General features: G+C 58.5%; 1 protein-coding gene across 8 annotated transcripts in view; it reads left to right on the forward strand.

The window, feature by feature from the left end:
* ASS1 (argininosuccinate synthase 1) overlaps positions 1 to 15561 on the forward strand; it is a 50908-nt gene that overhangs the window by 4418 nt on the left and 30929 nt on the right. For 3 of the 8 annotated variants that reach the window (XM_004269092.3, XM_033426952.2, XM_033426954.2), the window contains exons 2-6: positions 2993 to 3102; positions 5016 to 5084; positions 6733 to 6921; positions 12772 to 12828; positions 14797 to 14871. In XM_004269092.3, coding sequence (XP_004269140.1) covers positions 2998 to 3102; positions 5016 to 5084; positions 6733 to 6921; positions 12772 to 12828; positions 14797 to 14871 — 495 coding nt within the window. In that variant the 5' untranslated portion in view covers positions 2993 to 2997. Of the gene's footprint in view, positions 1 to 199; positions 218 to 1153; positions 1172 to 2947; positions 3103 to 5015; positions 5085 to 6732; positions 6922 to 12771; positions 12829 to 14796; positions 14872 to 15561 lie in introns of those variants that run through there. The other 5 variants (XR_007478079.1, XR_007478078.1, XM_033426955.2 and 2 more) reach the window with 4 other exon arrangements.

A 15561-nucleotide genomic window follows, 5' to 3' on the forward strand; every position in this document is an offset into this window, starting at 1 on the left:
TTTTTTGCGGTACGTGGGCCTCTCACTGCCGTGGCCTCTCCCATTGCGGAGCACAGGCTCTGGACGCGCAGGCTCAGCAGCCGTGGCTCACGGGCCCAGCCGCTCCGCGGCATGTGGGATCTTCCCGGACCGGGGCACGAACCCGCGTCCCCTGCATCGGCAGGCGGACTCTCGACCACTGCACCACCAGGGAAGCCCTAACCCTCTCTTTTTATAGGTGAGGAACTGACCTCCAGGCCGCAGAATCAGCAGCCTTTCTCTGAGTGCCTGCCATGTGCCAGGCGCTGAGAGGTGGTCCCTGTCCGCACAGAGCTCACAGTGGGCAGCGGGGGCAGTGAGAATACACTGTGACTGTGCTGTGATGGGCCATGCATCAGGCACAGGGGCATCGCTGAGGCAGAACAGGACAGGCCCAGGAGGTCTGTTCCATGGAGCTGCCCCTCCCCCGCCCGGTGCCCATCCTCTGGCCCCAGGGCCTTTGGGAGGTGGCACAGCAGGGGTGACTCTCGGGCCCACATCATCCCTCCCTGTCACTCCAGGGTGTCTGAGCCACCTGTGGCTTCCCAGACCACACCTTGTCCCAGGGATCCCCTTCCTTGCACCTCCCAGAGAGGGGACCTTGTACTTATGAGTCTAGCTGATCTGGGTGTGAATCCGGGCTCTACCACTCACCAGCCAAGCAAGGCCTTGAGCAGGTTCCTTAACCTGAGCCTCAGTTTCCCTGTCTCTAAACTGGAGATAACACAAATGGAGGACTCAGCTTATAATGGACACCTTCATTATCTTGACTGTGGTGATGACTTCCTGGCTGTAGATACGTGCCCAAACTCACTAAATTGTACGCTTTAGATATATGCGGTTGATTGCATGTCAATTATATCTCAATAGAGCTTCACAAATACGCAACATTACACCCCCCACCCGACCACACCACCAGCCCCTTCGCACACGAACACAGGGCTGGGAGCACGCACACTGCAGCAGGGCGCTGGACGGGGCTCTGGGGCTCCTGAGTCTCCCCACTCAGCGAGGCTGCCCAAAGGGGAGTCCAGGGGCTGGGTAGGCTGGGTTCATGGCCTCTGGTGTCACCCAGCTGCCTGCATTTGCAGGGTGGTTCGCTGAGCCATCAAGACAGATTCTGGAAGCCCGCAACCCACACCTTCAGCCCCAGGTACTTCCTGCCATGAGTCCTTCCTGCCTCCCTCCCACCTCCTCCCCTCCATCCTGGATGGCCTGTTGCCTGGCTGCGGTTGCCGTGGGCATGTCTGCTGGCCCCAGCTGGCCTGGGACAGCCTGGCAGGTGGCTGAATGCCCACTGAAGGGGGGAATTGTGGACACCCAGCCATCAGAACTGCCCCCAACCTCACTGTTCCATGAAGTGTTTCCCCTTCCAAGTCCAAAAGGCAGTAGAGACATGTGAACCCTGGGACTGGCTGGAAGGTGGCCTGGTGAGATGCCGGGGACAGCACATAGGATGTGTTCTTGTCCCTCGGCTGGGCTGGGTTCTACTGCAAAGGGCTGGGTGACCACTTTGCCGCTAAGCCTCCAGGCACACGAGAAGCCTTCAGTATACAGGAGCCTGCATCCCTGGGGAGAGGCCCTTCTGGATGAGGCCACATGGATCTGTGCAGTGATGTCCACACCTTTCCCAATAGATTCTGTTAAGGACCCTGACTTTGGTCGGTCTCCAGTGCAAATGCTCCCACCAGACACAAGCACACACCCAGGAAATGCAGGATGCTGGGGCCATGTCCATGGAGGCTGGAGACAGATGGACTGGATCCAAATCTGGCCCTGCCCGCTGCTGACCACAGGACCTCAAGCAAGTGACCTCACCTCTGACCCTCGGTCCTCTTCAGCAAAGTGGGCACATAACAGCATCTACTCTCAGGGCCATGTGGAGAGTGGGGGGAAGGCAGGGCCTGATGCAGCCCTAGGGCTCAGGGAGAGCCTTCTGGGTAGAAGGAACAGTGGCTGCAAAGGCAAAAGGAGTGAGGAGGCCCTGGTGCTTTCTGGAAGCTTCAGTGTAGCTGAAGAGAGGGAGGGATAGCGTGGGGCACATCTGTCCTGCTGCAGAAGAACAGATCTACCATCTGTACGTCCTGGTTACCTTCCTCCTCTGGGCCTCAGTTTCCCCCTCTGCACATGGGGAAGTTGGTCTCTGAGCTCCTCCCAACTAATCATTTTGGAGCTGGGTTCATTGAGGTGTTTGGGGTCTCTTGTGTTTCCCCTCTCAGAGGTACTTGCTTTTAAAAAGAGCCTAGAGTCCCATTGTGTGAAGGTTCACCGGGGCCCAGGTGGGAGAGGTCCAGGGGGGCATCCTATTCCCTGTAGAGCTGGGAGGCAGCCCTGCATGCTGGGAAGAACCCAGGTTCTGGAGCCAGACACAGACACGTGCTCTGTGACCTCGAGCTGGCCACTGACCTCTCTGAGCCCCAGTCTCTGCTGCCCCGACATGCATGACAGCTCCTACCTCATGCGGTCATAGTCCGGGTGCAGGGTGATCTATACGAGTCCCCCAGGGCCGTGCCTCACTCGCACTGGCCCAGCCTAGCAAGGAGCAGTTCTGACTAGAGATGTGTGGGCTGCCCGGGCCTCAGGGCCACGGCCTCTCCCAAGTCTCCTGACGCTGTGCACCCCTTTGCGTCTTGACCTTGACCCCGTCGTCTTCTCTAGCTGGTGGGGAACTGGCTCTAAGACATGCCTCCACCTGCCAGGCCCCAGTGTGGTGTGTGTGGGTCCCCTGAGAGGGTGTCGGGGGTGGAAGGCGTGAGGCTGCAGGAAGGAGCAGCTCCTCAGCTGGTCCTGATGTCAGACGAACATCCTGTTTCACACCTAATGGTGGCGGCCTGTCCAGGGGATAAGACTGCCCAAGGCCGAGGTCAGGGCTGGGGGACAGGCCAGAAGGGAGCTGTCGGGAGGGGCTGGCAGACGAGGAGGGGGCGGGGCTGGCTCTGGGTCACTCACATTCTTCCTCATGTCCTCCCTCCAGACGCGATGTCCGGCAAAGGCTCCGTGGTTCTGGCCTACAGCGGGGGCCTGGACACCTCCTGCATCCTCGTGTGGCTGAAGGAGCAGGGCTATGACGTCATCGCCTACCTGGTGAGGGGGCGCCTGGCATGTGTGTCTTTCTACTGTCGGCCCTGCTGTCCATCCAGCTTGCCCACCTGCCCATTGTCACTCATCCAAACCCAGCTCCCCATCTCTAAGCCTGTCCTGAACCGTAGGAAAATGCTTCTCGTTTACTGCCTCTTTCTCTTCATCTATCGAGTGAACACCTTGGAAGTCCCCCAGGTCTGAGATGCCCCCCAGATCACGGAGGAGGCTGAGTCTCCACGCAAGTAACTGGACAGGGGGCACAGGAGTGAGCGTGGCAGAGCTGCTGGGCCCGCCTGCCTGGAGAGGGACCAAGGGCTTGGATCTGGTGAAGGCCCCGAGAAGGCATACAACCTTCCCCTTTCCCAAAGCCCTCAATAATTCAGCAAAGAGTGTAGGATGCTACGCTGGCTAAACTAGACGAGCCCTTGGAGATGATCTAATTCTGGCATAGCGAATAGGTCACGGGCCATAGGTTATGTATGATGCCATCCCCCATCCAGGGTCCATAGCAGACATCCCTAATTAAACCAGCTCAACTTCTGAGAAACCTGGACGTAACCTCTGAATCTTTCTCCATATGACTGTGCAAATTCTAGAAACCCAGCTTAAGCCAAACAAAACCAAAAATAAAAAAGAAAACCAAAATAATACAGTTCTTCATGTAACTGAGAAGGCCAGGGGTAGAATGGCTTCAGGCAAGGCTGGATCCAGGTGCTCATCCAGATCTGCCTCCATCTCTGCTTGGCTTCATTTTTGGCCTCTCCACGGGGCAGGCAAGGCCCACATCATCATACCCAAGTTTTCCCCCGAGCAAGGAGAGCTTCCTGCAGAGGCTCTGACAGAAGGGCCAGGGGGGACTCCCATTGACTGGCCTGAGTCCCTGCCCACCATGCATTCGTCAGTATGGCTGTGTCCCTACAGTGAGCAGGTGACGTGATGTGCTCTCACCCATCCCTGTGGAAAGAGGTCCCAGGAGAGAAGGTTCTCTTTGCAGAGGAAGTGAGGGTGGCACCCTGGACAAGAAAAGTCCAGCTGTTGTCAAGAACCGTTTGTTTGCAGTTGAAGTCAATCTACCATCCGTAACAGTGCTGACCCCGTGTCCCTCAGGTGGGGCAGGGGAAGCGCCTGGCTCGCTGCTGAGAGAGAGCCAGGGCTTTGAGCGGATGCAGAGAGCCTGGGGTGTGCGCACCCTGTCCTCAGCAGCAGTAGTGGGCCGTCCAGATCCCGGGCTCCCCCCCGGGCAGATTTAAAAGCTGAGTGACCTCAGAAAAGTACCTGCAGCTGGACTCTGGGAAGATTCCAGAGTCTGTTGAGCAGAAGCCAGGGCCAGCGTCTAGGCAGGAGGCCAGAGTGCAGCCAGCAAAAAAAAAATGCCCGTGTCTAGATGGGGATGTCGGAACCAGAGGCTGCGCTCCAGCAGGGGGACAGCTGGGTGCCCGTAGCCCAGGCCTCAGCCTCGAGCCGGCTCAGGCGCCCTGGGACAGTCACGTTGCTGCACTTGGCTGGGGAAGTGAGCTGAGTCGGGCAGCTGCTGACTCTCCAACCTTTGTACTGACTTCGGGGGAATTGGGGGAAGAGTTAGACGGGTTCAAGGGAAGCCTTAGACCTTCAAGGCAGTGACAGCAAATGTTGCAACCTAGCAGCCTGGGTGCACGGGGCCAGGCTCGGTCCGTCCTTCAACCAAGTATTAGCTCTGGAGAGTGTTACAGCTTCTCCAGACCCTGGTTTGCGCCCTTTCTCCTTCCTACTTTGACCTCAGCGATCCAGTCGAAACCACCGCCATCTGAGGGCTGTTGTGTGTGAAACACACTTGCCCACGGCTCACCCCAGGGTAGGGGAGGGGCTGGGGGGGACATTCTTCTCAGCTCTTCTTTCTTCCCCTGGGTTAATGGGTCCTCTCTGCTTCTGCTCATCAGGCCAACGTAGGCCAGAAGGAAGACTTTGAGGAAGCCCGGAAGAAGGCGCTGAAGCTTGGGGCTAGAAAGGTACCACGCGGGAGGCAGGGTTTGGGGCTGGAAACGAGATTTGACCTGGTGGGGGCAGCTGTGGGGGGTCCTGTCCCAAAGCTCCTTGTCTCCCTCACGCCTTCCAACTGGTCCTCTTGCTTCCAGGAGTATAAGGTCAATTCCTTCTGCTTTTGGTGTGCAAAGGGCATCATCTTCTGGTCTCCCCCGGCCACTCCTCTACCCAGTCACCTCCCCAGCCCACCTCCCCATCCATCTGTCTTTTCCTCATCCATCCATCCACCTGCCCATCCCTCTTTTATCTTGCTGTCCATTCACACATCCACTCACTCATCCATCTACCTGTCCATCCCTCCTAGCTCTCTGTCCATCCACCCATCCTTCCATCCATTCAACAGAATCAGTGCATTGATTGAGCATCTAATTATGTGGTGAGCAGGCCCATAAGGTGAACGTGGCCAGCGTGGTCCCTGCTCACATAGGCTAACAGTGCAAAAGAAACGCAATATCTGCCAAGCACACTAAAACGCAATAAAACTCACATCAGAAGTATTAGGAAGCTGTCAAGTTCACGGTGTCAGATACAAGTTTTCCATAATTCTAACTCTTACTGGAAAGCTTGGCAACAAATTCAGTTTTCCTTGAAGTGATAGGGTCACTTCATTCTTATGAAAATGTTGGCCAAAAACCCAAGTCTGCACTGACCCTGTTTTGTCCGTCGGTCCTTTGTTCAAGAACGATGTTCTATGAGAGAAGGGGCTACTTGAGCTAACTCGCTTGTGAATGCAGCAGATATGCTTCGTGTATATTTCACATTTTGTACTCGAGTCGAGATATAACAAAAGTTAATCATTGTTTACTGCATTTTCAAGACCACTCTTAAGAGAAATCTGCACTGTGAGAGCAAGGCGTGAGGAGCACCATGTCTGAGGAGTGTGGTGCCTCTGCCCTGATTTGTGCTAAGGTGCCAGCCCCTTCCCCCATCATCACTTCTGCATATTCAATGTGAATGTCAACAGAGTGAAAAATGCAAATATCAACTGAGTATCATAAAAAATGTTTTCAGTCTCCCTGAAAGGGTCTGGGGAACTCTAGGGGGTTTACATTTTGAGAATAATTCCTCTAGATCAGGGTTTCTCAACCTCGACACTATTGACATGTGCCTGGCTGTCCTGTGCATTGTAGGATGTTTAGCAACATCACTGGCCTTTACCCACTAGAGGCCAGAATGACCCCCACAACCCATCAGTTATGACAACCAAAAATATCTCCAGATATTGCCAGCTGCCACCCGTGGGACAAAATAATCCCTGGCTTTTGTGGATTACATCTAGATTTAGATCTTAGATTTAGATCTTGTTTCATCTCAGGCCCAGAATGCTATGTTGGGAGGGATTTAAGGACCACATCCAGTTTTGCCTGGATGGTGTATCAGGATCGATTAGTAATGTCTGCCATGAGTGCAGGAGGGAGAGTATCCACACTGTATGCTGGATTGATTTATGATGTCTACTACAGATGCAGAAGGAAAAGTGGAGGTACAGCTTGCCCGGGGATCCATTAACAGCGTCTGCCTTAGATGCAGGCCACTTGAGGCCCCTGGGACTCTGCTTTCTGACTGCATCCTGTCCCTGCCAAGGCTCGCTCTCATGGGCTCCTCTCCCCATAGGTGTTCATCGAGGACGTCAGCAAGGAGTTTGTGGAGGAGTTCGTCTGGCCCGCCATCCAGTCCAGCGCGCTGTATGAGGACCGCTACCTCCTGGGTACCTCTCTTGCCAGGCCCTGCATTGCCCGCAAACAGGTGGAGATCGCCCAGAAGGAGGGAGCCAAGTACGTGTCACACGGCGCCACAGGAAAGGTGAGACCAGGATGGACGGCTGGGGACGGAGAAGGAGGCAGGGGGCCTGCGAGGGGCACACAGGCAGCCAGGCAACGGACAGTCCTCAAGCAGTTGTAGGTTCTCCCCCAGCACAGTCAGGTATGCAGAGGACAGACTGGCCCATCCAGTCTGAATAAGAGGAATGTTTTTAGTAGCGAGTTAGGGACGGCTCTGCCCTGTACCCCGAGTGTGTGAGTCCCGTGTGCCTGTTCCACATGTGGTTTGAGCAGTGTCACCCCGTTTTGCAAATTTGCTGCTGAGGTTCAGGGACCAAGGTCACTGTGGGAGTCTCCGTTTAACGCAGTGGGCAGGGTCAGAGACCACGAGGTAGCAAAGGGCTTGAATCCCAGCTGTGTGGCCTTGGGCGAGGCCCTTGCCCTTCCTGAGCCTCAGCTTCTTCACTTGCAGTATGGGGATGAGGCCTTGTCTTAGTTTCCCGGGGCAACAGCACCACAGACTGGGCGGCGTAAACACCAGGAACGGATCCTCTCACGGTTCTGGAGGTTTCAGAAGTCCAAAATCAAGGTGTTGGCTGCCATGCTCCCCCAGAGGTGCTAGGGAAGGGCCGCTTCCGGGCTCTCCCCTGGCTTCGGGTAGCTCAGGTGTCCTTGGCTTGTGGGTGCCTCACTCCAGGCCTACATCTTCATGTGGCCGTCTCCTCGGGGCATCTTCACATCGCCTGCCCTCAGCACGTGTCTGGTTGTATGTCCAAATTTCTCCTTTTTATCAGGACACTGGTCATACTGGATTAGGGCCTGCCCTAATGACCTCATCTTAACTTGATTACTTCCGTAAAGGCTCTATCTCCAAATAAGGTCACATTCTGAAGTATTGCAGGGGTTAGAGCTTCAACTTATCTTTTGTGGGAGACACAGTTCAACTGATAACACACCCGCTACTTCTGGCCCTTGTGTGCAGGAGTGCAGACTGAAGGACGACCCTGGGAATAGAAGGCAGGAAAGCCCTCAGCCCCTGTCCCGCAGGTGGCAGGACTCAAGAAACAAGATTCCTAACGATGTAGGTGACTGTAGGCAGTGTTACTCTGGAGTCATGAGCTTGCAGTTAGCGGACACGCCGCCAACAGCTTGCTCCAGGTTGGGGGGCAGGGGGCCTACCTCTCAGCACGCATGTACTGACCTGACCCAGGCCCGCCCCCCGCAAGGCTGGTGGAGGCAGTCGGGAGTGGGGGAGCAGGCCCTGGCTCAGTGTGATGTAGGGACGCTCACGGCTCAGACTGTGACGGAGGAGGTGTGATTTGGGGGTGGCCTTGCAAACAGTCGCCCCACCAGGCGGTAGTGGTGTCTTTGGAAGCTCACTCATTTGCTTGGCGCTCGGTCAGCCAGCTTGTACTGGCGTCTGTACAGTGCTGAGTGCGTGCTGGACACCGGAACAGTGTTGAACTTCGCGGGCCCTTTTTCCTGCCCTCAGGGGACCTGTGTCCTAGCGAGGGAGAGAATAGATGCAGGAGAGGGTGGCGGTAGGGTCAGTGCCAGGGGAGCCAAGGGGAGCCGAGGGGGCAGCAGGCAGAGGCCGAGGGAAGGCTGTCGTGCAGAGCACGGCCCTGAGGGAGGAGGAATGGGTACAGGAAGAGAGTGCCAGGCGGAGGGAACAGCCTGAGGAAAAGCCTGGAGACGAGGGTCCTGAACACGTGGTGGGAGCTGTAGCCTTGGGGGAAGCAGCAGGGCCAGGGCTGGGCCGGGGCCACGCTGCGGGGTTTGGCTTCAAACCCCCAGGTTGGACAGGGGTGGCCAGTGGCCCTCCCCCCCCCCCATGGTATGTAAGGGAGTGTTCTGGACGGAAACTATGGGCTCCTGTAAAAGGAGCGGACTGGTGAGCGTGGCCCTAGTTTTCACTAACACCCTAGTCGTGAGCACATTTTGAGCAGGGTGGTGGGAATCATAGGCGGAGCAGTGGGTGGACCGGGCCTTTTGGGCAGAGACCTGCATACCGCCTTCCACTCAGGCGGTAGGAGAGAGTACAGAGGAACCCAGAGGTTCAGGACTTGGGACTCTGGGGCCAGTACAGCTGGGTTCAGATCCTGGCTCCCCTGCTTTCACACTGTGTGACTTCACCCCATTAGTCTCAGTTTCCTTATCTATAAAATGGGGATAAAATAGAACCCGCTCATGGGGCAGTGGGGAGCTGTGAGTAGGAAGTAGGATCGTGCCAATAAAGCACTCAGCAGAGACCTGACACATCGTAAACACTCAGAGAGGGAAGTGCTCTGCTCGCACCATCATCAGACCTGTGCTGGGGCTTTGAGAACAAGCATCAGTGCAGAATGAACCTCTGAGACATCTCACCTGTCTGTGCTGAAATCAGCCGGGCAGTGAGCTCCCTGTTCCAGGAGGTATTCAAGCTGAGGCCAGGAAGTGAGGATTATGGAAGGGCTCCTGCCTGGAGAAGTTCCCCCCAGAAGTACCATCAGAGGAGGGGTGGCTTTCAGGGCTAGTGGAGTGAATGTGTGTGTGGTGGGTCTGCCCCTGGCCTGGGAGGCTCTTGGGGTCCAGGGAGAGACCGCCCCCCCACCCCCCCGCACCCCCCGCCACCCCTCCGCACCCCCACCCCCCCCACCTCGCACTAGACTAGCTCACATGCAGCTGGGAATAGCTGCCAGCGGCTGTGTGCGCTGCTCCGTTTGGCCACAAGAGGGCACCAGAGGTTTGGGTTTGAGGCCTCCCGAGGCTGACCCCGCAGGGAAACGGCTGGAGGAGGCCCTGGCCACCCAGGGTCCCATTTCCCACTCTGGTTCTGTGGGGCTTCGGTTCTAAGAAGAACACCCTCTGCGGCAGTTCCGTAGCCTCTTGAGATTCGGGGACGTCCCTGCAGTTCATGCTCAGTGTCCGCAAGAGGGACAGTCCGACTTGAAACAGCACTGGGGGGCCTCCAAGACCAGCAGCGGGAAGGCCACAGGGGATGGTGGGGCCCAGTGCCCCCCACCCCGAAATCTCCCATCTCTTCTGTGGGTCGATGGGCAAGGCGTACTCCTGTGCCTCAGTTTCCCCTTATTTAATAGGACCTGGGGAAGCCCCCAACAGCCTCTGCAGACAGTTTCCTAGAAGAGGCGGGTGTGAGTGAGGAGAAACTAGAGGGCCTGGACTGGGGTCCGGAGGGATGCCAGGCTCGAGGCAGGGGGTGGTGGGGAGGGAGGCGCCAGCTACCTGCAGGGGCCGGTGGTCTGCTTGGCTCGGGGGGAGGGGGCTGGGGGGGCGCATCAGTGACTTTACACGTCAGGAGATGGGTGTCCAGAGTGAGTGAGTGTGGCCTGCAGGAGGCTGGCACCCAGAGGCAGATCTGGGTAGGACACTCGGCCAAACTTTCTGCAAGGGGTTCGCAGTGAAGAGAAAGAGCTGGGTGTAAGCAGACTGCAGGGGGGCTTCCCCAGATGGGGAGATTCTAGCAGGGACCGTCCTGAGCCCCCGGCCTCTCCCAGCTTCTGGCTCCCGAGTCGGGCGATGGAGAGACCCAGGGCCTCCAGGGCCTTGTTCCAGCCCCACCGATGTCGCCTTCATGCGTTGGCTCACTGAACGCCCCACTGAATACCTACCCATCCCTGGCTGTCCTCCACACACTGGGACACCCATACAGGGGACTTGGGAGCCCTGAGCCAGCAGGGGGTGACGGTGATGCTGAGACAGGAGGAAGGGCATCCCAGGCCGCAGGAGCAGCTTGTGCAAAGGCCTGGAGGCCAGAGGCAGCTTCTCACCCAGGGCCCAGCCCAGGCGGCACCTGGTGCAGAGAGAGTGGGGGTCCACCCCTTCACACCCCTCGGGGACCCTGAATCCTCCCCACCAGAGAGCTGCCCAGAAGCTGGGATGGTCCTTCGAGGGCCCCCTTCCTCCCCCCAGTTTTGGAAGACGGGCCTGGAAACAGGAGCCTGAGGCTCGGGAAGGGGTGTGGCGGCAGGGGTTTGGAAATGACGCCATCTGTATGGTGAGGCCAGGAGCAGATGGGAGCCCCGTGCAGTCCCCAAGGGCGCGGCACCCGCACTCACACGTGTATATCAGCACGTGGGACCTGCTGCACCTCCTCCCCGGCCCCCGGGGAGCCTGCCAGGGCCACCCTGGAGCTGGGGCTCCTGGGGTCAGGGAGGGAAGGACTGGACAGGCCTCGGCTCTTGTCTGGGACAGAGTTTGAACCTGGGGAGCCTGTTTGGCTTCTGCGAGGGTCTCTGGCTCGGGAACAGATGGGTGTCCCCATGGCGATCCTGATGGGCAGACCCCAGCCCGGCATGCCCGTCCAAGGAGGCACAGGCTGCCATTGTGCTAGGGGAAACTTGAAGCCCTGGAGAAAAAAAATCACCAGGATATGCAACACTAGACCATATGCTTTACGAATCTAAAATAAGTCTGCTTTGTATTGTAGACACCATTGCTCCAGGAACTGTGCTGGTCACTGGCCCTCGGGCAAGTCTTACAGCCTGTGCCTCGGTTTCACCATCCGTGAGATGGGGATAATAATAGAACCCACCTCAGGGGCTGCCGTAAGGGTTCAATGAGTTATGCGTGGAGCTCAGACCCGTTACCTGACTGTGAGCTATAGGATGGGAGTGGTGCCTGCTGGCTGTGTTTCCCTGGGCAAGTGACTCCACCTCTCTGAGGCTGAATTGCCTCATCTGTAAAATAGGGTTAAAAATCCCGCTGGTGCCAGGTGGCTCTCCCGTGTGGCAGCCAGGGCATGGTAGGCGCTCACTGAAGGGATGGGATGGAGGGTGAGTGGGGTGGCTCGTCCCGCACAGCCTGTGGCCCCGGGAGATACCAAGAGAGGAGCGGCCTTGGCCCCTTAGCCCCTGGCTCCGAGCAGAGGGGCTGAAACCTGTATTTCCGCGTCGCCTGACAAGGCTCTGGAAAATAACATGTTATTCCCGCCGCTGCCTCGCTGCGCCCGTGCAGTTTTCACAGTAGGCGAGAGGTCCCTCTGATATTTCCACAGTGCTTAAGCCTCCCTCCAGGCTGCCGAGCTGATGGGAAGCGGGCGGGCGGCTGGCAGCCATTGTCTCTGAGGACAGGACGCGGGCACAGGGAGGCAGGGCCGCCTGCCCAAGGCTGGTGGGGGCCGTGGGGGCCCAGTGCCCGGGCTTGGGGCAGGCTCTGTGCCCTTGGACTTGTCCCTTCCACCTCTGGGCCTGTTTCCCTCTCTGTGCAGAGGAGCCCTTGGTGGTCACCTGGATCTACCCCTACCCCAGCCAGACACTGTGTAGACAGGGAAACTGAGGCTCCCAGAGGAGACAGGACTCCCGGTTTTCTGGACAAAGCACCGTGGAACCGTGGGAGTGGGGCAGGCGGGGCCAGGCAGGTGGGAGGCCCTTGGGAAGAGGCTGCCGTGTGGGCAGCTCGGGGGCTGCCTGGAGTCTCGGCGGGGACAGGCCTCCAGCCCTGCATGTGTGTGCATCCCCTGAAGTGCAGACACACGTGATGACCCTTGTGCACGCCCCCTCACACACCAGTGCACACAAGGTCACGACCATCACAGCTCAGCACACAACGGGCACGTGGGCATCTTGCGGACACATAGACACACGTCCTGCACACCTGAGTGCCCGCACAGCTCAGCTCTGTACTTGGGGAACCCTGGGTTCAAGTCCAGAGCAGAAAGCCCTCTCCAGGAAAGCCCAGTCTTCATCTTTCAAACAGGCTCGTAGGACCCACCTCAGAAGGTTGTGAGGTTGGAGGTGAGCACATGCGGAGAAGGGAGCCACCCAGGGGGTCCGCCCTGAGTGGCTCTCGGGTGCATCGTTGAAGGTCATGCGGCATTGCCCCCGCCCCCGGCCCCGCCCCCCGCAACTGGTCCCTGTTCTGTGGCTCCTGACCGTCCCGTTCCACGTTTCAGGGGAACGACCAGATCCGGTTTGAGCTCACCTGCTACTCACTGGCCCCCGAGATTAAGGTAAGATGTTGCTCCTCCCCCTAGAGGGTGGGCGCTGGGGGCTGAGGCCCCTGGGGGTGTGGAGCATGGGGTTCTGGGAGGTTCTCCAGACAGGGACCTTGTGGTGGGTGGCGCCCTTCTTTCCCATGGAGAGCTCCCTTCACTCACGCCAACTGCAGGGTGACAACACTCTGTCCCTGACCATTTGTCCTTCCCGAGACACTGCCCAGGTGCCTGGGCGGGTCAGGCACTGGAGGGAAAGATGAGGCTGCCCGTCCGCCAGGGTCCTCGCCAAGCAGGGTCTGGCTTCCTGAGTGCAGAGCGGAACCATTCTGAGACACAATTGGCCAATATCTGGGCTTATCACAGCCCTCTCAGCCCCAGTGGGGGCCACCCAGCTAAGGCCCTCCCCGTCCCGGCTGCCTGAGCCGTGACCCCCGGGGTCTTGGATTCTCTCCTGGGATGGGAGTCAGTAGGATCAGGCCCCTGGGCATCCAGGGCGCGAGGCCGAGCCATGGAAACACACTAAATGCCACAAACACAAGGCCCAAGGGCGACCGCGGTTTTTCTAGTGGCCACGTAAATAAAAAGAAAAAAATCAAGATAAAAAGCAACAGGTGACATCATTTTACTATGGTTTATTGAACCCTGTGTATCCAAAGTGGTACCATTCAGCATGTTATCGATGTAAAAAAATTACTGAGATGTTTTACATTCTTTTGGTACTAACCCTTTGAGACCCACTGTGTGCTCTGCACTTAGATGGGACCGGCCACGATTCGGGCCATGGTGGTCACACGTGGCGCCCGGGTACCATCTTGGACGGCACAGGCGGGCGTGTGTCCAGCTCCTTTGAGCCCACTTCGGGCGAAAGCTACAGAAAACGGGCCCCTCCCAAGCCCACAAGGGTCCCTAAGGGGTTTCATTTTTTTTCTTTTAAGTGGAACATCTTTCTCTGTCCCTTTAACCAGCCAGCAGCTGCTTGGGGGGTGAGAGTGGCCTGGAGGTGAGCGGTAATGAACTCTAATGATCTGTTTTGACCCCAAACACCAGGCGGCAGAGAAGCCCCCCGGAAGGTAGCTGCCTGTTGATGCTGTAGGCGGGTGGGCGTGAGGCCCTTCCCCGACCCCCATTCTCTGTTCCCCCAGCAGCTTGGGGGGCCAGGGTGTCCGGTTTCTGGGTCTTTGTCTGCAGAGGCCAAGGCCATTGGTGGGATGGGGCTGGGGACAGGGCCCCGGGCTGGTCTCCGGGAGCTAGGATGAGGCCAGAGGGAGCTCCGCGCCCAGGCACTGCTCATTCCAGGCCTGGGGGACCCCACGCACGCCACTCTCATCAGCTTCCCAGCCCGGAAATCACACCGGCTTGTCCGTCTAGGTGACACCCCCACCCCAATTAGGCTGCTGTTGGCAGAGGCAGGGGCCTGGCTGGCTCCACGGCTGAGCGGGAGATTTTGTTGGGGACTTGTCCCCAACCCCCCAGGCTGGTGGGATGAACTCGGTCCAGCTCCCCTCCTTTCCCCAGCCAGAGCAGCCCCGGGGGAGGGGGAAGGGAGGGGAGTAAGAGGGGTGGGCCAGGGGACGTTGCAGGTCGCATGGGCCTCACTGCCCCGCAGCAGGGCCAGGCGGTGTAGCTGCAGCAACGTGAACCCCTCCTTAGTCACCAGGGGTGCGGGCTCCTGGCCCTCTGGACAGGGGTGCCATTAGGAAACTTGAGGCCTATCTAGTTCAAAGTCTCAGCTGGAGAGACTGAAGCCCAGAGGGGCAGGGACCCGCCTGGGGACGCACGGCCATTCTGCCACAGAGCTCGGGCCTCTCCAAAGCCACCCTCTAGGACGGCAGGCCGTGTCATTCCCCTGCCCACACCCCGTGGGGTACACAGAGCCCCCACCCAGGTGCCCAGTGGAGCCTCAGGCCCCTTACCAGAGCGGCCAGCTCTGCAGCTTAAAGCCAGGAGAGGCTGCCCGGGCCTGACTCCTTGCCCCATGTCCAGGTCATCGCTCCCTGGAGGATGCCCGAGTTCTACAACCGGTTCCAGGGCCGCAACGATCTGATGGAGTACGCGAAGGTATGGCCAGACCCCACCATCACCCCGGCCCTGGCCCAGTGCCCTCCAGGCACAGCCCCCCAAGGGGGTTGTCTGGGCCAGAGGCACGGGGCTGGGACTGATACCCACGCCTGGAGACTGAACCTCTGCCCTGGCTGCTACCCTCTGCCCCGTTACACCTGTTCCCTGGGCCAGCTCCGCTGAGGTGTGGTCACTGCCAGGGGCATCTCCCAAGGGAGCCCCCAGTCCGCCGAGCAGGAGGGCGACGGGCCCCCTCTGCTTCCTGTTCCAACTGCCACCTCTGCGGTGTGTGTCACTCAGGGGATGGGTGGATGGGGGGTGTGGGCCCGGCTGTTGTGTGCCCCTCCGTTACCTAATTGTCCCCAGTGCTTTCCCAGGGACAGGTAGGCGCTCCGAGGGGCAGAGGCGGACAAAGACTTCTGTCGCGCCAGCCCTTTTGAAGTACAAGTTGCAGTAAACCATGTTAGAAGTTTTGCATCAGGATCCGTAGCCACTCCCCAGGGTACCTTTCTTTTTAGCGACTCAATGGCAGCCCCTGACAAACAGCCTCAATCAGTCAGACAGGGGAAAGCAACCCCGTGCACACACCAGAAAATTGCTCGGGGTTTTAAACAGCAGTCACCAGGGCTGGCTGTGAGCTCCTGCCGCAGCCAAGGGGCCGCGTGGTAGGGGACGCGGCGGGGACGCAGC

This window comes from Orcinus orca, chromosome 6 (genome assembly GCF_937001465.1).
Source record: "Orcinus orca chromosome 6, mOrcOrc1.1, whole genome shotgun sequence".
NCBI classification, from domain to species: domain Eukaryota; kingdom Metazoa; phylum Chordata; class Mammalia; order Artiodactyla; family Delphinidae; genus Orcinus; species Orcinus orca.